Below are 21,741 nucleotides of genomic sequence, written 5' to 3'. Positions count from 1 at the left end.
TTTTCATATGCCTGTTGGCCATCTATATGTCCTCTTTAGAGAAATGCCTCTTCATATCCTCTGCCCATTTTTTAATTGGGTTGTTTGTTTTTTTGTTGTTGAGTTGAATGAGTATTTTCAATGAGTTTTTGGTGTTGAGTTGAATGGATATTAACCCCTTATCAGATAGATCATTGGCAAATATCTTCTCCCATTCAGTAGGCTTCCTTTTTGTTTTATTGATGATTGCCTTTGCTGTGAAAAAACTTTTAAGTTTGATGTAATCCCATATGTTTATTTTTTCTTTTATTTCCCTTGCCTGCGGGGATATATCAGTAAAAATATTACTGAGGGTAATGTCTGCAAATTTACTCCCTATGGTTTCTTCTAGGAGTTTTATGGTTTCAGGTTTTACATTGAAGTGTTTAATCCATCTTGAATTTGTTCCTGTATATGGTTTCTGCTAATTTCTGTGAACAAAGTTATTACACGGAGGAAATCTAGCTTTTATTTACTGTACTTCCCTTACCGTCCTCTCTCTCTCTGGCATCCAGTCTTTGGGTTGTACCTCGTTTGCCTCAATCCCTTCCAAAACATCGTTATTCACTGGATAATCCTTAAGCTCAATTTTATTAACTGATCTTAATTTCAAATAATGTTGTGAATCATTTGATCTTTTCCTGGCTGCCTTTTTTCAGTGTTCACTGTTTGCTGTGTTGTTTTCAAATTAAGGATTTTTGTCAGCAAATTGATCTATACCTTCTAAGTCTTGAAACAATCTCCTTCATTTAGGACAGTGGTTTTCAGCTCTTAGTGTTTGTGGCACACTTTGAAATAAAACAGTTGTGCCCTGTTACTTGAAGGAATTTAAAAAGTCAAGGTAATGGCAGCCGTGTCAGCAAGAGTTGTAATGAATCCCTGCTATAGTAGAAAGTCATGGGTACTAGCGTGTGACTCATGTGGCATCCTTCAGAACTGGTCCTGTGTGAGTGGGATGGGTTATTGCATATGGAAAAACCCAGAACTCTAACAGCTTTCAATAAATATGCAGTGTTCTTTGGTGGTGGCTTGGCTTAGTCCTCTTAACCTTAGTAATACCTTTTTCAGCTCAACATCCCTTCTGCCAAACATTGTTACTGCAGATCTAGTCAGTTATAGCCACAATGACCTTTACATACTGAATAGGAAAGGGTTCACAGAAAATATGCTATGCACATAGTTGAGAACGACTGTTTTAAAGGCAAAAGCAAGCTGGGCCAGGTACTGAGTAAGCAGTGATTGCTTGTAGTATGTGTAGATTTTCCTGCCAAGCCTATCTCTGCCGTTACATCTGAGGGCAAAGGTCTAAAGTCACTGTCATCTTTCCTTTTCTTCTTGATAATCTACAGGAACCAGTCATCATCAATCAGTAAAACAAACCCAGTCCAGGTTTCTCACTGTTGGAGGAAGTTATAACTACAGAAAGGGGGAGGGGATGACTAGAATATATCCTATGGTACTGGAATAGAATCGAGGATGGAGGTATCAGTATGTAATCAGTGTGTGCATGTACGTGCGTGTATATTTGAGTGTGTACATGCAAATATGTGTGTGTGTGTGTGCTTGCTCTGTCCTCTGACAGTGCCTAGAAGCAATGACATATTAGCAGCACATATACTTGGTACCCAGATCTTAGTCTCTACAAAAAGAAACCATGGGGCTGGCCGAGTGGCTCAGTTGGTTAAGACCTGGCTTGGGAAAGCGGCTCTGAGCAGCAGGGCCACCGGTTCGGTTCCCACATGGGCCAGTGACGCTGAGCCCTCTACAGCTAAGATGGTGAACAACAGCTCGACCTGGAGCTGGGCTGCCGTGAGTGGCCAGCGATGGCATAAGCTGCAGTGGGCTGTCATGAGTTACCGTGAGCAGCCAGCAGCCAGCATGAGCAGCTGGCAGCCAGCGAGAGCTACTATGAGCCACTGTGAGTGGCCGTCCAATGGCCGGCGACCAATCTGCCTCAGCCGGGAAGAGCGCAATGATCACAATACCAACATGGGCCAGTGAAGCGACATCCTCCAGAACTAGACTGAAGAACAAAAAGGACAGCAACTTGTCTGTTCCCCTTCCCTGATTCCCCAAGGCTGTTCCCCTCCCCCCAATTCCCCAATAAAATCTTAAAAAAAAAGAAAAAGAAAAAGAAAAAGAAACCACGGCTCCTTGGAGAAAAGACTGACTCCACCAGGGTTAGGACATGGAAAGCACAGGATGAATATGAAGCATCTCGTATACCAGAAAGTCAGGAAGTGCTCAAAGACTGATGGAAACATGTCAAAAGGATACAGTGGCCGGTTGAAACGGCTCTCGCTGGCCAAATCTGGGGCAATTTGAGTATCAAAACAAATACATTAACAAGTATGGAACAAAATAAACCTCCATTAAGTTTTCACTAATATAAATAAGTGAAAAAAATAACTAAATAGGGAAGAAGAGAAACCCCTTTTTACAGTAGATCAAAATTGACATTACCAGTATTGGGACAAATCAATATCATATGCCTTCTGATCCACTTCACTGAGCAGGACATAGCATCACATCTGTGGTACTCCTCCCAAAATCCATAACCTCAATCCAACCAGGAGGAACCGCCTGATGAACCTAAACTGAGGGACATTGTAAAAATAGGTGGCCTGTATGTAAGATCAAGAAAGATAAAGGTGAGGGAATGTTCTAGACTGAAAGAGACATGACACCGAATGCAACATGTGATCCTGGATTAGATCCAGAATCAGGGAGGAAATGACTAAAAAGGACATTATTGGGACAAGTGGCAAAATTTGAATACAGACTGAGTATTAGATAAGATTGTGTGAAGATTGAATTTCCTGATTTTGATAATTGTTCTGTGATTATTTTAGAGCTGTTTTTTTGGAAGGTATGTAAGAGAATGTTTTTAGGAAATAAACACTGAGGTATTTAGGCATAAAGGGGCATCATGTCTTCAAATTACTTTTAAATGCTTTAGAAGAAAATGCATATGTATGATAAATATATACGGGTAGAGGGGAGGAACAATAAAGCAGATGGGGCAAAATGTAAACACTTGGTGAATCTAGGTTAAGGCATATTGAGAAGGTGTTTGTACTATTGTAATTTTACTGTAAGTTTGAAGTTATATCAGAATCAGTAAGTTAAATAAGCAAAATTAGTATCCAAATAAAAACCACTTGATGAGTGGCACTTGAGGCCCTTTTTTTTGAGGATTTCTCTTGAAGGAAACTCTAAGACCCCTTGTAAACTCTGGCCAAGATTATCTTTGGGTCAGGAAAATGTTCTTTAATTTCCATAACTGTGGCTTTCACAGTGCTAACTTTTCCTCTTTCCGTGTCCACTCTTCATACCTTTTAGAGCTCCTTCTTTCTTTTCCGGGGCGCAAGAGTGGTGTTTCCACTCTTTCCCCACCTGGTGTTCGATTGTAGCTTTGGTTTGCTGTGACACTCACCATTGCCACATTGGAGCCCCTGTTCTGCTCCATGAACTCTGCCCCTAACTGCCTTCATCTGCACCGCAGCCTTCTGGGTCAGGGAGGTGCACCAGCAGCTGGGGCTTGTTAGAAACAGAGTGCTTGGTCCTCCCAGAGCTCCTGAGTCAGGAGGACTCAGGGTAACTGCTTGTTCATACCTGTCTCAGGTCATGGCGTCGATTCTGTCAGTGAGGGTTTCTTGTACAGGTTCCTCTGGAGGTGCTCATCTCAATTTATTTTATAATACTTTTTAATTTAATCTAATCTGCCCTCCTCTATCTCAAATCTGTGTGTGTGTGTGTGTGTGTGTGTGTGTGTGTGTGTGTGTGTCTGTGTGTTTAGCTTGGCAGTACCATGGCTTTAGCGTTGTGCTACCAAAATCTTTAGTCTGCACCTGTGATGCTTTGCTATATGTTGACAAAGCTGGGAAAATATTTAGAGATAGAGGGGTGGGGTAGAGTGGGGAGAAATGACATAAAACTCGACTCTGGAAATGACAGTAGACAGAACGGAGAGTCCCATAAAAATATTAGACTCTGCTCTGTGATTAAATGTTCCTTCCTGCTGAGGGAACCTTGGACCTTTGGACCTCTTGGGTAATATTATGTCATTGGTGACTGCCATCCAACCACAGAGCAATGATTCCAGGGAACATGACAGACATGAGGTCCCCATGGGAAAGGGTGATGCAAAGACTGGATTTAGTTGGTAGGAATGTATTTAGCTGGTTTTCTCTCATCTGGCCCTTCCCTCCATATGTCAAGTCTGCTCTTTGGAGCCGATAGCATCATTGTCTTGGGCCTGGAGGAACTTGTGAGATCAGAGTCAAACTGTCAGCCTCTGGAGCACTGATGCCCCCTACCATGAGTTATTCTAAAACCCCAGAAGAGAGAAAGGGTCTAAGAACCCCTTCTTCAACCGCAACACCACACACACAGTTACTTGCCAGACCAGACCCTTTAGGACTGCAAAGACACCTTGCTCAAACCTTATTTCCAGTTAGCATAATGTCCTTAGCATAATCCATATCGTAGCATATTGTAAAATCTTTTCCCTTTTTAAGGCTGAATAATATTCGATTGTATGTATAGACCACATTTTGATTATCCAGTTACCTGTTGATGAATAGTTTGCTTCCACATTTTAGCTATTGTGAATAATGCTGCTATGAAGAAATACCTGTGTGCAAGTATCTCTTCGAAATCCTGCTTTCAAATCTTGTTGTTATATACTCAGAAGTAGAATTGCTGGATCATATGGTAATTCTATTTTTTTTTATTTTTTGAGGAACCTCCATACTGTTTTCCACAGTGGCTGTGCCATTTCACATTTCCACCAGCAGAGCACAAGTGTTCCAATTCTCTACACCCTTGCCAACACCTTTTTTTTTTTTTTTATAGTAGTCATCCTAATGGATATGAGGTGTATATCACTGAAGTTTTAATTTGTATTTCCCTAATGGTTAGTGATGTTGAGAATCCTTTCAGGTGCTATTGGCCATTTTTATATCTTCTTTGGAGAAATGTTTATTCAAGTTCTTTAGCGATTTTAAAAAATTTATTTTGGGGAACAGCCATGGTCATTGGTTACACATTGCTTTCAATGCTACAATGGCATAGTTGACTCTTTTAGGGAGGGCGCAGCTCACAGTGGCCCATGCAGCGATCGAACCGGCAACCTTGGTGTTATCAGCACTTCGCTCTAACCAACTGAGCTAACAAGTCACCCTCTCTTTGCCCATTTTTGAATCAGGTTGTTTGTTTTGTTGTTGTTGTTGAGTTTTAGGAGTTCTCTATATATATCAGAATATTAATCCCTTATCGGGTATATGATTTGCATATATTTTCCTCCCATTTTGTGGGTTGATTTCTACTCTGTTGATAGGGTTTTTTGATGCACAACACGAAATCCAATATATTTTTTTCTTTTGTTACCTGTGCCTTTGGTGTCATAGCCAAGAAATCATTGCCAAATCCAGGGTCATGAAGATTTTGTCTTATGTTTCTTTTTTTTAAATGTGTATAACATCATTTAATTTTTTCATTTATTGTTTCATAACATTTTATAAGTTTCAGGTGTACATTATAATTTGATATCTGTATACTCTATTTTGTGCTCACCAGCAAAAGTTTACTTTCCTCCTATTACCATATATTTACCCCCTTTTACCCAATTTGCCCTCTCCCTGACTCCCTTTCCCTTCTGGTAACCACCATTCTGTTGTCTGTATGTATGAGTTTGTTTTTGTTTTGTTTTATTATAAAGATGTGGTACACACACACACACACACACACACACACACACACACATACACACACACACACTGGAATACTACTCATCCATAAAAGAATGAAATAATGCCATTTACAACAACATTCATGGATCTTGAGGGTATTATGCTAAGTGAAATAAGTCAGATGAAAAGGACAAAAATCATACGATTTCACTCATGGGGAAGATAAAACAAAAAACTAACAAAAGAACTATACTTTCTCCTAAGAGTTTTATTGTTTTAGTCTTTGATTTATTTTGAGTCAATTTTCTTTTAAAGATTTTATTGAGGAATCGGGGAAGGGGAACAGACAAGTTGCTGTCCTTTTGTTCTTCAGTCTAGTTGTGCAGGACATTGCTTCATTGGTTCATGTTGGCATTGTGATCATTGTGCTCTTCCCAGGTGAGGCAGATCAGACGTCGGCTTCTGAATGGCTGCTCACAGTGGCTCTTGGCAGCTCACAGGGGCTGCCGTCCGCTCACGCCGTTGCCGGCGACTCAAGGCAGCCCAGCTCCAGGTCAAGCTGTTGTTCACCATCCTAGCTACAGAGGGCAGTGTCACTGGCCCGCATGTGGGATCCGAAGCAGGGTCCTGCTGCTCAGAGCTGGTGTCCCAAGCCAGCTCTTAACCAACGCGCCACTCGGCCGGCCCCTTGAGTCAATTTTTGTATATGGTGTAAGGTAAGGTTGCAACTTCATTCTTTTGCAGGTGGATGTCCAGTTTTCCCAACACCACTGGTTGAAAAGACTGTTCTTTCCCAATTGAATGGTCTTGGCACCCTTGTCAAAAATAATTTGGCCATATTTGTGATGACTTATTTTGGTGCTCTCTACGATTCTATTACATTGGCTCTATTCTATTCTATTCTATTCTATTCTATTCTATTCTATTCTATTCTATTCTATTCTATTCTATTCTATTCTATATGTCTGTCTTTATGCCAATACCACACAGTTTTGATTACCATAGCTTTGTAGTAAGTTTTGAAATCAGGAAGTGTGAGTCCTCCATTTTCTTTTTCTTTTCCAAGATTGTTTTGGCTACTTGAGATTCCATATGAAATTTAGGATGAGTTCTTTTCTATTTCTGTAAAAAGTATATCATTGGGATTTTGATAGGGAGTGCATAGAACCTATAGATTGCTTTGGGCAGCATCAACATTTTATCAGTATTAAGTCTTCCAATGTATGAACATGGAATGTGTTTCCATTTACTTACGTCTTCTTTAATTTCTCTCAGCAGTGTTTTGTATTTTTCATAGTACAAGTCTTTCACCTCCATGGTTAAGTTTATCCCTAAGTATTTTATTCTTTTTGATGCTATTGAAAATGGAATTGTTTTTGTAATTTCCTTTTCAGGTTGCTCATTAGTGTATAGAAGTGCAATTGATTTTTCTGTAATGACTTTGTATTCTGCTACTTTGCTGAATTCATTTATTAGTTCTAACAGTTTTCTACAGGTAAGATCATATCATCCACAAACAGATCATTTTATTTCTTCCTTTCCAATTTGTATACTTTTTATTTCTTTTCCTTGCCTAATTGTTCTGGCTAGAACTTCCAGAACTTCCAGTACAATGTTGAATAGAAGTAATGCAAGCAGGCATCCTTGCTTTGTTCCTGATCTTAGAGGAAAAGCTTTCCGTCTTTCACCATTAGTATGATGTTCGCTGTGGGTTTTCATATATGGCTTTTATTATGTTGATGTAGTTGCCATCTATTCCTAGTATTTTTAGTGTTTTTATTATGAAAAGGTGTTGAATTTTGTCAGTTGCTTCTTCTGCATCAGTTGAGATAATCATGTAGTTTTTTTCCCCCTTTATTCTGTTAATATGGTGTATTACATTGATCAATTGTTGAACCATCCTGCATTCCAGGAATAAATTCCACTTGGTCATTGTATATAATCCTTTTAATGTGCTGCTGAATTCATTTTGCTAGTATTTTGTTAAGTATTTTTGCATCAATGTTGATAAGTGATATTGGTCTCTGGTTTTCTTATAGTTTCTTTGTCTGGCTCTAATATCAGCATAATGTTGTCCTCATAGAATGAGTTAGGAAGTGTTCCCTCCTCTTGAATTTTTGGGAAAGGTTTGAGAAGCATTGGTATTAGGTCTTTTTTAAATGTTTAGTAGAATTCATAATTGAAGCCATTGGGTCCAGGGCTTTTCTTTGTCAGGAGATTTTGATTACTGATTAATCCCCTTACTAGTTAAAGGTCTATACATATGTTCTATTTCTTCATGATTTAGTATTGGTAGGTTTTGTGTTTCTAAGACTTTGTCTATTTCACCCAGATTACCAAATTTTTTAATGTGCAATTGTTCACAGTACTCTCTTATAATACTTTTCATTTCTGTAGAATTGGTGGTAATGCCCCCACTTTCATTTCTGATTTTAGTAATTTGAGTCTTCTTTCTTTTTTTCTTAGTCCATCTAGCTAAACATTAGTCTTGTTGATCTTTTTAAAGAACCAACTTTTAGTTTCATTGATTTTCTCTATTGTTTTTCTATTCTCTATTTTGTTTATTTCTGGTCTAGTCTTTATTATTTTCTTTGTTCTGATAGCTTTGGGTTTAGTTTTTTGTTTTTCTAGTTCCTTGAGGTATAAAGCTAGGTTGCTGACTTGACTTTTTCCATATCTTTCTTTTTTAAGGAAGGCGCAGCTCACAGTGGCCCACGCGGGGATCGAACCAGCAACCTTGGTGTTATTAGCACCACACTCTAACCAACTGAGCTAACCGCCTACTCCAGACATCTTTATTTCTTTAAGACAGTTGTTTTAAAGTCTTTGTCTAGTGTATCTGCTATCAGGTCTTTTTTAACCCTTCATTGGGTGCAACTGATCTCACAGGTTCATTGCCCACAAATTTTCAAATATGAACAATGTCTTTACTGTACTAAGTAAAAAACACAACTGGCAATAGGTTACGGTAGAGGGAGAAGATACGGAAGCGATGAGTCACAATACTTAAGTTAACTGTTAGATATTTGAAAATTTGTGTGCAATGAATCTGTGAGATCAGTTGCACCCGACAGAGGGTTAAAGGATAAATTCTATTGATTTTTTTTTTGAATGGGTCAGACTTTCCTGTTTCTTTCTATACTTGTAATTTTTTTTTGTTGAAATCTGGACATTTGAATCTAATAATGTGGTAACTCTGGATATCAGGTTTGCCCCCCTACCCCCGGGTTTACTGTCTTTTGTCATTTAAAAAAATTCTTGTAGGCTCTCTCTGTGCTAAGGGTCAGCCAGAGGTGTAAATTAGTCTTCTCAGGTCTTTTCTGAACTTTTCCCTAGGATTGCACAGTCACTTTCTAATTTTTCCTGTATATGCATTTGTTTTTGAATGTCTAGTTGTTAAGGCCTGGCTCCCAAAAGGGGAAAAAGAGAAAAATGAAGAGGGGAAAAAATGAAGGCTGAAAAAAATTCAGCCCTTTGAATTCCCGGAAGTCATTTCAGCTGGTCTGGAAGGGGCTTGCAGTTGATAGAGAGAGGTGCAAAAACAGTGGCTGTCTGCCTCTTTGGCAGCACCTCTGTGATCAGAAGCAATGGTCAGTGATCACAGCACAGATCACTGATTAGTGACTTCATCTAAACTGAATTACTTCCCAAAGGCCCCACCTCCAAATACCATCACATGAGGATGTAGCTCTATTCAGCCTGTAGTTCTATTCTATTCTTTTTTTTTTTTTCCAGCTGAGCCATCCTGCCTGTTGGCAGCTCAGTGACAGCTCAGCTCGGGCCGGGACTCAATCTGCTGTTGCTCAGAGCTTGCACTCTTGAGCGAGCTCTAAACCAGCTGAGCCACTCGGCCGGCCCTGTAGCTCTATTCTTCACATCTTCTAAAGTCATCTGCTCACCATCTGTTTGTCTGTGCTATTCCCTGAGCAATTTTTTCAGACCTATCTTCTAGTTCACTAATTTCTCTATAATTTGATGTTTACCTTCTCTATTAATTTTTGAATACATATTTGAATGTTATTTGCAGTTGATTATACATGTATCTATCTATTGTTAACACCTACCAGATTAGATCAATAATCAGTCAGAGAATTTGTATTTGGGTCAGGATAGCTGCCTCAGAGTACCCTCCTCTCTCTTCATCTTCTGTACAGTCTTAAAATGATTTTTAATGTGAAAATTATGCATATAAAAGTATATAAAATGTTTAGGTGGAATTTAAGGATTAATCATTAAGTGAAGACTCATGTACATACCAATCAGCTTAAGAATTAAAACATTACCAGTAATTTAGAGGCACTTGGGTGCCCTCCTCAGCTCCACCCCCCAACTTTAGCTCCCCAAGAGATGAACACTATATTTATGTTTGTCATCATCATTCCTTTGTTTTCATTTATAGCTTTACAACGTAAGTATCCCCAAATAATATACTGTCTAGTTTTTATGTTTTTGAATTTTTGTAAGTTAAATCACATTACACATATTCTTCTGTACTGTGCTTTTCTCACACAAAGTTATGTTTTTCGCTTATGCTGATGCATACTGCTGCAGTTCATTCACTTTTGTTATTAAATTATTCCATTGTATGGGTATGCCACAATTTATCCATTTTACTGTTGTTAGATATTTGGATCATTTCCAGTGTTTTTGCTTTTACAAATAATAATGCAGTGAATATTCTTGTAAATATCTCTTGATGTACGTGAGAAAGAGTTTCTATATGGTATTTTCTTAGCAGTGGCATTGCTGGAACATAGTACATGCACATTATCAATTTAACTAGATAATAACAAATTGTTTTTCAAAGTGATTGTACGAGTTTACACTTGCACCATCAGTAGGTGAGTCCTTGTTCCACACCTTCACTAACACTGTCTGATTAATTTTTGTCAAACTGGTGAATACGACATGGTATTTCCTGGTACTTAATTTAATTTCCCTGTTATTAATGCAGGTAAGCAGCATTTCATGTGTTTATGAACCACTTAATGTTTCTTAGTAAAATTCCTGTATGATTTTTGCCAGTATTATTAGTAAGTTGTCTTTTGCTTTTTTCCCCCCAAATCAATACAAGACTTTTATTGCATCCTTAAAATATTACAAATAAGTCTGAGGAATCAATCGACATCTTGGTGTTTCTGTAGCTGGACAACTTAGATCTTATTCATCAGCCTGCTGAACTGTTCCTTTTTTAGAAACATAAATACCATTAAATATGTTTCTGATATTCTTGTTTTTAACTATTGTGGCTTGTTGAATCAAAGCAGCTGAATTTGCTACAAGTTCAATATCATTTCCCTCCAGAATTAACTCATCTTTCTTGGCTTCAGATACTGAACAAGCAACAACTGACCTCACCCACAACATGTAGATGTCTTTTTCACCCAAGGAATTTCGGATTTCAACAAGAGAACCATTCTCCTGAATGACGACATTGATGGGGAAGTGAGCATACACAGACCTCATCTTATAACGAATGCCCAGGGTAACACGCTTGGTCATGTTCTGTACGTGACGACAGATAGTACAAACAGGATCCAGTTCCTTTCTATTTCCCCACCATTTGTCGACCCGGAGCTTCTTTTTCTTTCCAAAGACTGAGTTCTGCATTGATGTGATTAAAGTTCCTCCTCAGGGTGCCTCTGGGGCCCTTCACAAGAACTGTGCATCCCTTCAGAGTGATGTCCACGTTTTCTGGAATGTCCACGTCTGATTGCTGAAAATGGTCTATGTCCTTGCAGTAGATGCAGCATAAAGAGAGCTGTCCTTTGCTTTATGATTATTACATGTTTTTTTGGTGTGTATTCTTGATAAAAATTCCTTGTTATTCAGATAAGTTACAAATATCTTGTGTTTATTTTCTTTTTGGTGCATTTGGATGAACAGAAGTTTTAAATTTCAATGTAGTGAAATTTATCAGTGTTTTCCACTTAGGATTACAGTTTTGGAGTTTTACTTAAGAAGTCCTTCCTAACTTAAGGTTCTAAAGAGATTCTTTTACATTTTTTCTAAGAGTTTTATATTTTTGCCTTTCAAATTTAAGTCTTCAGTCATTCTGCAGTTGATTTTTGTGTCTGGTGTGAAGTAAGGATTCAATTTCATTTTTAAAAACAAACATAGCCAATTTCCTTAACACATTGAGGACGGGACATTTAAATGTATAGATGCAAATCTGCATCACTGGTCCACAATGTGTTAAGATTTATTATAAATAGTCCAACTTTTTTAGCTCTATCATAAATTAAATTTTTATATTTTATCTCTTTTTAGGCCATTTTATTTCACTGATTTATTTTTATATCTCTACACCATAATTTATGTCATAAGTCCTGATATTCACCAGCACAAGGATAGATTTGGGAGAATTGACATCTTTAAGATATTGAGTCTTCTTACCGGAAAACAGTATACAGTATATCTCTTTTCTTCTTTATGTTTCTTCCAAAAAGTTTTATAATTTTATACATAAGGAACTAACATGTTTTTGTTGATTTTTTTTTACTAGGTACTTAATTTCAGGTGGTGTGCTTTTGTAAATTAATTTTGTATTCTGCAACCTTGTGAAACTCAATTATTCTAATAGCATTTTGGTAGATTCCATAGGATTGTCTATGGAGATGATCATGTCATGGATTATTTGAGTATATTTCATGATTCCATTTACTCCCTTGTTGGCTTACTAACTATAACTCTTTATTGTACAATATTATTTAATTGGTTGCTTTAGGGTTTATCGTATACATCTTTAACCTCAGCACAGGTTACCTTCAAGTGACATCATATTACTTCACATATCTAGTGTAAGAACCATAAACAATATACTTCCGTTTCTCTCCTCCCAGTCTTTGTGCTGTTGTTGTCATACGTTTTGCTTCTACTTATATTATAAACCCCACAACTCATGGTTGGTTATTAGTTTTGCTTTAAGCAGTTGATCACATATTTTATTGGCAAGGGATTTTAATAAATGCTTGCTGTTTTATTCATCATCCCTGGGTGTTTTATAGCAGTAAGGTTTTTGAGATTATCTTCTGTCATTTTACTGAAAAAGGACATTTACTAGTGGTCTTTCTATTGTGGACGGTTCTCAAAGAAAGATGAATACATGAATACTCAATATATGAATGCACAAGGATGTCAATATACTGCATCCAATCCAATCAGCTAGTAACTTTAGAAAGGTAGACTCTCTCAGAAGTACATTGTAGATGATGCATTTGATTGTATCAATAACCTATCATTTCCAGAGGCCTTAATCACATCTTTTGATACTTCAATTATAATTTTCCTGTATATTCATTCTCTTATAACATTGTTCCCTAGAGATTCAGCGTAAGCAAGTCTCACCTTGTTTACAATATTGTAAGCTCCTTGAAGGTGGTGAATATATTTCATTGTCCTCTGGTACTCTCACAATGCTAAGCCTGGCATGTGATAGGTGTTTTCTGAAGTAAGTTAGCAGCTTATGAATATGTAGAGTAGAATGGACAAAGTAATGGAAATAGAAGTAAACTTAAGGTACTTAAGGTTCTGGAATTTTCAAAACTCTTAAGTAGCCAAAAAAACATATACAACAAGTCTTAACAAACATTTAAATGAAGTCACTAAAATAGTGCGTAGGGCCACACCTCTTTGTACTTCCCAGAACTTGTGAATCAGGCTTCTTTATCACGTCGGTTTGCACGGTCTAGTATGAGTAAGTAGCTCTGGCCTAGTCTCATATCCAGAGTTCAAAAATTATCAGGTAAGCACGCCCTTACCATTCTTTAAGGAGAGTCAGGCTCCATTCCAGTATTTTCTTTCTCTTATTCTATCATTTAAATGCCTATAGCATGCTAATTGTGGTAGGGTACAAAGAAGTATATGATGTGATTTCTGCCCTCAAAAAGAGTACTGTGAAGCTGACACATCGAAAGCATAAAGACCTGTGTATTCACAGTTCTCTGTCTTCTCTTATTATTTTTCTAGCTGAAATGCCAGCCAAGCCAGCACACTTCCTTCTGGCATGCAGTGTAAGTAAGGATTATCCCCAGGTCACTGCCCTTAACTCATCAGTTCTCTTCTTTCTGTCTCGGGCTCATTCACTGAGCTTCCTAACCCACCTTTAGTATGATAGGAGTCATTATAATTCAAGTCCTTAAATCATGATTTTTGAAGGCTTGGATGAGTTGAATGGCTACAGTTTGAAGAGCAAACAAAAGGAAAGAATGAAATACACGTAGGACTCAGGAGGAAACCTGCCCCCTCCTCTCTTCCTTATTGACACTGCCTTGGTTGAAGATTTCATCACCACTTACTGGAACTGTTGCAAAAGCCTCCAACTTCGCTTCCTGCCACCAGACTCTGTTAACTATGGTTTATCCTTCACACTCTTTACAAGAGCAACCCTTCCACCATTCAGCTCCAGGGATGTCCCCTTTTCCCAGAAACCTTCAATGTGCAGAAGAACGCAAGTCTTTCCAAATAGAAAAAATTCAAATAATATCAACCATGTGTAATGAGTAACACTGATATGATTCCAAGAGTATATACTTGGGGATTTCATACATTTAGTCACGTAATTATATACTATTTGATAAAATCAATTGAGCAAAAGTGATTTAGCCCAAAACAAAGTTAGTTGGAGTGATGATTTGATTGAAAACAATATTTCCAGAAACAGCTTTGCCTTTTTTTTTTTAGAATTTCAGATGGTTCCCCTTGCCTTTTTTGTTCTATTTAGTTTTCATCCAATTATTCCTACTCTGTGCTGTTTAGAACATAAAACATTTTGAAACAACCTAAATATCCAACCATTTAGAGGTAACTGAAACCTACACATAGCTCCAGCAAATAAGGAATTGTTTAAACAAATTGTAAATGATTATAAAATGTATGTATAATGCACAAATATTATATGCAATGACTTTGTAGAACCTTATTTTGAGCAATCTGCAAAATTTATAAAGTCATGAAAACAATGCCATATGTTTTCATGAAGATCAGCTATAATTTAAAACGAATTATAAAAACTCAAAAATTCTAGATCTTTATTGTGTTATTTTTTAGTTTTATTCTACTGTTATTATGACAAAAGCAATTCAAAATATTAGCACTACACACTAACCCACTGAGCTAACTGGCCAAGCACAACAATTCAAAATATAATAGAAAAGTAAGAAAAGACAGACAACTACACAGACACACACAGTCCATAATATCTCTCTGCTCAATGACAACTACTCCTGGACCTCCTAGTAAAAACTGAATCACATGTACACTATTTGAAAGGAACTCCATTTTATTTATGCAATCTTCCACTGTTTGATATTTAGGTTGATTTCAACAAATCCTACATTTTTTGTACATTGAAGTTTTTATCACTTTTTTCCCTATCATTGGTAGTTCAGAGCAGTAAGAACAAGATAAAACTGATTTGAAATAAAAAATACAAGGTTTGGGCAAAACTCCCCAGAGTTCTAAAAAATGGTTTAAAAATGTTTAAAGACATAAGCTGTAAAACCACCCCATGTGCACCAACACTCTGTATAACCAAACCAGAACTGGTGAACAGGGATATTCGTCTTCAAATAAATCGTCTTTTCAGGTTGTGACGACCTGTAAGAAGTGAATGACCTGCCCAAGATGATGGTTTCCCCTCCAAATCTGGCCTTTTGAATAAGAACAGACTGATGACAACTTGTTATGTCTTGTAGCACTGTAAACTAGCAGGGACAGATCTGAGACTACATTATTTTCTCAGCTATTGATAAAGAATGGGCTGCTCGCTATACTTTCTGACCAGGATCATACTTCCAAGTAGGAAATTTAATAATTTGGATCCACTTCTCTTCTAAGCTCACATTAAAAACATCAGGTGGCCTCTGTTCTGTTCGCTCTTTGTCCATCTTTACACCAATACCACATTGTCTGGATTACTGTAACTTTATAGTAAGCCTCAAAATCATAAGTGTTATTCCTCTAATTCAGTTCTTTTTCAAAGTTGCTTGGCTTTACTAGGTCTTTTGCATTTCCATGTGAATTTTGGAATCAGTTGATCAATTTCTACAATAAAGCCTGCTGGAATTTTGATTTGGGGAGAATTGACACCTTAATGATATTGATTTTTCCAATCCATGAACATGGCATATCTCTCCATTTGTTTAGGTCTTTAAATTTCTCAGCAGTGGTTTGTGGTTTTCAGTGTGCAGGTAGTCTTTTCCAGTCTTTTATCAGATTTACCCCTAATATTTCATACTTTTTGATGCTATAGCAAATGATACACTTTTTTAAAAATTTCAATTTCCAATTGTTCATTGCTAATGTATAGAAATATAGTTGATTTTTGTATATTTATATTTTGTTTACACATGAATGGACACTGATGTTCAAAAGAAAAAAAGGTGTAAGAGCACTTCAGCAGAGATAATCTTTCAAACAAATGGTGCTAGAACAATTGGATATTTATATGCAAAAAAAAACCCTCCAAATGAAACCAATACAAAATCTTTAATTCATACTTTACATTATAAAAAAAATTAACTCAAAATGAATCATAGACATAAATCTAAAACATAAAGCTATAAAAATTCTAGAAAAATACTTTGTGACATTGGGTTAGGCAAAGACTTCTTAGCTATGACACTGAACACATAATACATAAAAGAAAAAGTTAATAAGTTGAATTTCATCAAAATTAAAAATTTTTGATCTTCATCAGACACTGTTAAGAGATTAAAAATACAAGCCATAGACTTTGAGAAAATATCATCCAATCATATATCTGATAAAGGATTTGTGTCCAGAATATATAATGAACTCTCAAAACAATACAATTCAGTTTTAAAAGGACCAAAGATTTAACCAGACACTTTACCAAAGAAGATATAAAGATGGCAAATAAGCACATGAAAATATGCTCAACATAATTAGTTACTAGGAAAAGGCAAATTAAAACTATGAGAGACCACTATATACCTATTAGAATGGGTACAATTAAAAAGACTGATCACCAGGGTTCCCTTTTCCCCACAGAGGCCTGACCACCGCATTGTATTTCTGAAGCTGATGTTGAATAATATAGTATGTCAACTATAATTATATATATACATATAGTCTCGGGACATGGAGTAGAGAGCGGGAACGGATTCAATGGAATTGTAATAGATAAGCATGATATCGGGGGTGGGAGGGCAATAGATGGGGGGAGGGGGGGTGTTACTTTGTGAGGGTGAAAATGGTAACTATTGCATTGTTCTGTACACCTGAAACTAACAATAATAAAAAAAAAGACTGATCACACACACACACAAACACACACACACAGTTGGTAACTGTGAGGTGATGAATGTATTAACTAACATTGTGTCAACATTTCACAATATATACATATATCAAATCATCACGTTGTACACCTTAAACTTTACAATGTCATATGGCAATTATATCTCATTAAAGCTGGGAAAAAAAAGATTAAAAGAAAACTGACCATACCAAGTCTGACAAGGATGTAGAGGAATTGGAATTCTCCCACGCTTTTGGTGGGAATATAAAATGGTACAATTACTTTGGAAAATGGTTTGGCAGTTTCTTAAAGAATTAAACATAAATATGTCATATGATCCAGCCACTCCACTCCTAGCCATTTTCTTTACCCAAGAGAAATGCACTCCTATGTACACACAAGAACCTATACGTGAATGTTTATAGCAGCTCTATATGCAATAGCTGAAAAGCAAAACAACCCAACTGTCCATTAACAAGTGAATGGATAAACAAACTGTGTGGTATCCGTGCAATGGACTCAACAATAAAAAGAAAGGAACTAATGAGACAGCTTATGATTAAAATCTGTGGATGGATGGATTCTCAGAATAATTACTGTGAGTGAAAGAAGCCAGACAAGAAAGAGTACATACTATAGGATTCCATTTACATAAAATTCTAAAAAATGCAACAAATCAATAGTGACAGAAATCAAATGGTAGGTGACTGGGGGACAGGGCCAGGTGAGAGGTAAGAAGTATGTAGGATATGAAGGAACTTTTGGTAGTGATGACTACGTTTATTCTCTTAATTGTGGTGATGTTTTTATGAGTGTACATATTTACCTCTAAACTTATCGAATCGTGCAATTTAAATGTATGTAGTTTATCTGTCAGCTATCCCTCAGTAAATCTGTTAAGGAAAAACTAAGAAACATCAGTAGTTACCAGATGACAGCAATAACTTCATGAGATCAGAGAGCGATGCTGTAGCCAATGAGCTTTAGAGACATGGCTGGCAGTTGTTCTCTCTGCACTCTGACTGCTCATCTTTGTTGGGCTCTGACTGCATTTCACTTTCGCATTGTGCAATAGAGTTGCTCCAGTCCCCTGGCTATCTCCCACATCTCCTCAGGGGTCATGCAGGACACTGCTTAGCCAACTGGGAGGACTGACCAGGTCACCCACATAACTCAGATTCTCAGATGTGGAGAAACACCCAAATATAGTCTCAGGAAAATAAAACTTCAGGGAATCCCAGATTGCTATGGGATTCACACCAAGCCAGCCAGAAGCAACTGGGTAGACTGGTCCGACAGACTAGATGTCAATGATTGGGAGTCTTACCTTAAACACACACACACACACACACACACACACACACACACACACACACACGAGGGAGGGGTGGAGAAATATCATGGGAGTACTAACTCTCCTGGGGAGTCTATGGATAGCCTTCAGTGGGTCCCTGACCCCAAAATTATGTACAAGTTTTGTAAGTAACTTCATGCATTTTTCTGGGGAGAGGGTTTGTAGGTTTCATCAGACCCTCAAAGAGCTCCCAGACTACAAAGATTAAGAAGCTCCAACAGGGATAAAGCCAGACCCATCTATCCTTTCTCTCCCTCCTCTCCAGCTTCCAAGAGAAAAACCTACCGGTCACTCGTTTGATTCTTCCCAACGAGGTTACATCTTTGGGACCTACACCAAGTCATCACCAATTTCATTTCTTCCCGTTTGCCTGGGAGCGCGTACTCCAGGCTGCCGCACCACCCGCGCCCTCTCACGGTTTCCTGCTGCTTAAGAATCTGGAGTGGTTTCCAGGTCCCCCAGGTGTGCAACCTGCCCAACACGTTTTCTCTCCCCAGGGACGCGGTCCCCACCCCGTCCTACCACTATTCACCCGTGTTATCTGCTTTCGTCTGAGGGTACTGACAGGGTCGTTTTCCTCGGCCCTCTGCGGGGACTGCAAGCTGTGCACCACCTACGCAGCCTTCCTCGTGGGGCTCGAAGAACCGCGTTCACACAGTTCTCGAAACTGCTGTACAACCAACTCGGATCCCCCATTGCAACCCCCGGGTTTTTCCCTTTGCCTCGGAAATCGGGAAGACGTCGTATAAAGCCTGACCACTCAGCTCCCTCCCTTGGGTGACCAGGCAAGCCGGGTGGTTTGGGGGCTCAGGGACCGGCGCCCTTGCCCCTGGCCACCGCTCCCTCCACGTGTCCCCTGCGCGCGGGCGCACACCCCTTTCCTCGCCGACTGACTCGCGGCCGCGGTAGGTGGGGCGCTCAGTGCCGTCCCCCTCCGGCGCCCAGGCTCCCGCCCGCCGCCCCGCCAAGGGCGCACGTCTCCCTACCTGGCGTCACCGGCGGCCAGAGCAGCAGCAGCAAGAGCAGCTCCGAGAGGTCGCTGACCCGGCAGCCCCGGAGTCGCAGGCCGGCCATGGCCTTGCCCTCGGCCGCGCCGTCGCGGGCTACCTTTCGGGCTCGCACAGGACGCCCGGGGCGCCCAGCTGCCGGCGAGCGCAGATGCCGGGCGGTCTGGGAGGAGGTGGAGGGCGCAGTTCCTGGGACTGACCGTCCTACGAGTCGCATTCGCTTTCGCTTTTGCTTTAGCCCCCACAGGGCTGGGGAGAGGTGAGAAGCCGTGACAGATCTGTGACTCAGCATTCCCACCCCTTCCTCTAGAAAAAGCCCCGGCAACCACGGAGACCCCCGTGCCGCCGCCCCAGTCCTCGCCGCGCCGCCGGCCGCGCAGAGCGGAGACCCGGACCATCACCTGCGGAGGCCTGGATCCCTCCCCGTCTTCCCTCTTCGCCTCTCCTGACTCCCAAAGTCCATTCGGTGTCGTGTCCCCACGCAGAGGGAGTGGGCAAAGCCATCGGGAAGCAAGGTCTTTCCGGTAAACACAGCCGGTGGGCGCTCATACTTGACTTCTCCACTGGTCACCTCCCTTCGCTGGTCTCCGCCTGTCGCTCCGACTTCACCTCTCCAAGAGTTCCTGCACTCCTGGACCTCAGGCTGGCGGGAGAGCGGCCCTGCCCTCCACCGGTCGGATCACGGTGGGAGACCCGATCGGACAGCTGAATGACAGCGGAAGTGTCGCCGAGGTGCGTCTGGTCAGGTCACATGCCCAGGGAGCGCAGTCCAGGCCACTTGCTCACGCCTGACGCCTCACGCCTGCCCCTCTGCTCTCTCTACCACCCCTGTGTCTTATTCCGGCTGCAACTTTATTCCGCCAGGAAATTTCAAATATCGGAGGAAGGCATGGACAAGAGGAGGGAGGAGCTGGCTGACTCATTTAGACGAATTCTCCTAGTCCACCGTCCTCCTCTTTTGCAGTTGCGTTTTCGCTTTTCTTTGGATCTCAAATTAAGCCTGACGTTATTGAGAACCGGGACTGTCATGAGGAAGGTCTGGATTCACAAAGAGAAATTCCCGGTTCTAGGAGTGAAATTAGGGAAGCCCGGACGTCGCTGTTCCCCCACTGGTAACATTTTGAATAACTATAGTATAATGTCACAAGCAGGAAATTGACGCTGTCGCAATTCGTGGACCATATTCAAATTCTGTCAGTGTCCCACGCATTCATTTGTGTGCGTTTAGTTCTGTGCACTTCTGTCACTTATATAGATAGATGTCTGTGACAGCACTGCCAAGACGAGTAACAGTGTCCCTTGCAGGATGGCTCCTGCTACTCTTTTAGAGCCACAGCCACGTTCCTCTCTCCCGCGTCCCCAAACCCTAGCAAACACTGACCTTCTCTCCATTTGTATCATTTTGTCATTTGAAGAATATTATATAAATGTGATCATACAGTTTGTAGCCTTTAGAGGTCAGTTTTTTGTTTGTTTGTTTGTTTTTTAGTTTTAGGTGTAAAAAACAACGCAATAGTTATGCTTTTCACCCCTCACAAAGTGACAACCCCCCTCCTTCAATCCACCACCCCTCCACCCCTGATATCATACATATCTATTACAATTCCATTGACTCCACTCCCCACACTGTACTCCACACCTCGTGACTCTCTATATGTTAAATTACAGTTGACATACAATATTATTCAGTGGTAGCTTCAGATGTACAGTGCGGTGGTCAGGCCTCTACACCGTCCATGAAGTGGTTTCCCTAACAAGACATGAGTCCATCTGGCCCCCTAAAAAATATTTACAACATTATTAATTTTATTCCCCAAACTGTCTTTTCTATCCCTGAGGCAATATTGAAGTTACCAATTCATGTGGTCTCCTCCCTTCCCCTTCTCCCTCATCCCCACCCCCTCCCATCTAGCAATCATCAGTTTTTCCTCTGTGTCCCTGAGACTATTTCTGTTTACATTGCTCGTTCATTCAGTTCTTTAGATTCCACATATAAGTGAGATCATATGGTATTTGTCTTTCTCTGACTGATTTATTTCACTTAGCTTAATGCTCTAGGCCCAACCATATTGTTGCAAATGGTACGATTTCATTCTTCTTTATAGCTGAGTAATACGCCATTGTATAAATGTACCACAGTTTCTTAATCCAGTTGTCTATTGATGGGCATTTCTATTGTTTCCAAGTCTTGGCTATTGTAAATAGCGCTGCAATGAACATAGGGGTGCATATATTTTTTTGAATTAGTGTCTTGGGTTTCTCTGGATAAATAACTAAGAGTAGAATTGCTGGGTCATAAGGTAGTTCCATTATTAGCTTTTTGAGATACTTCCATACTGATTTCCATAATGGCTGCACCAATCTGCAGTCCCACCAACAGTGCACCAGGGTTCCCTTTTCCCAACA

The 21,741-nt window shown here is 39.6% G+C and overlaps 1 protein-coding gene across 3 annotated transcripts in view; it reads right to left on the bottom strand.

Annotated features, from left to right (window-relative positions):
- IL15RA (interleukin 15 receptor subunit alpha) overlaps positions 1 to 20,769 on the bottom strand; it is a 51,335-nt gene extending 30,566 nt beyond the window's left edge. Inside the window, exon 1 of one of the 3 annotated variants that reach the window (XM_019644560.1) lies at positions 19,315 to 20,769. In XM_019644560.1, the coding sequence (XP_019500105.1) occupies positions 19,315 to 19,627 (313 nt within the window). In that variant the 5' untranslated portion in view covers positions 19,628 to 20,769. The remainder of the gene's footprint in view (positions 1 to 19,314) is intronic. The other 2 variants (XM_019644559.1, XM_019644561.1) reach the window with 2 other exon arrangements.
- Between the last annotated feature and the right edge of the window lie 972 nt (positions 20,770 to 21,741).

Source organism: Hipposideros armiger, unplaced genomic scaffold (genome assembly GCF_001890085.2).
Source record: "Hipposideros armiger isolate ML-2016 unplaced genomic scaffold, ASM189008v1 scaffold_88, whole genome shotgun sequence".
Classification (NCBI taxonomy): Eukaryota; Metazoa; Chordata; class Mammalia; order Chiroptera; family Hipposideridae; genus Hipposideros; species Hipposideros armiger.
This window is presented reverse-complemented; position numbering and strand designations above follow the sequence as displayed.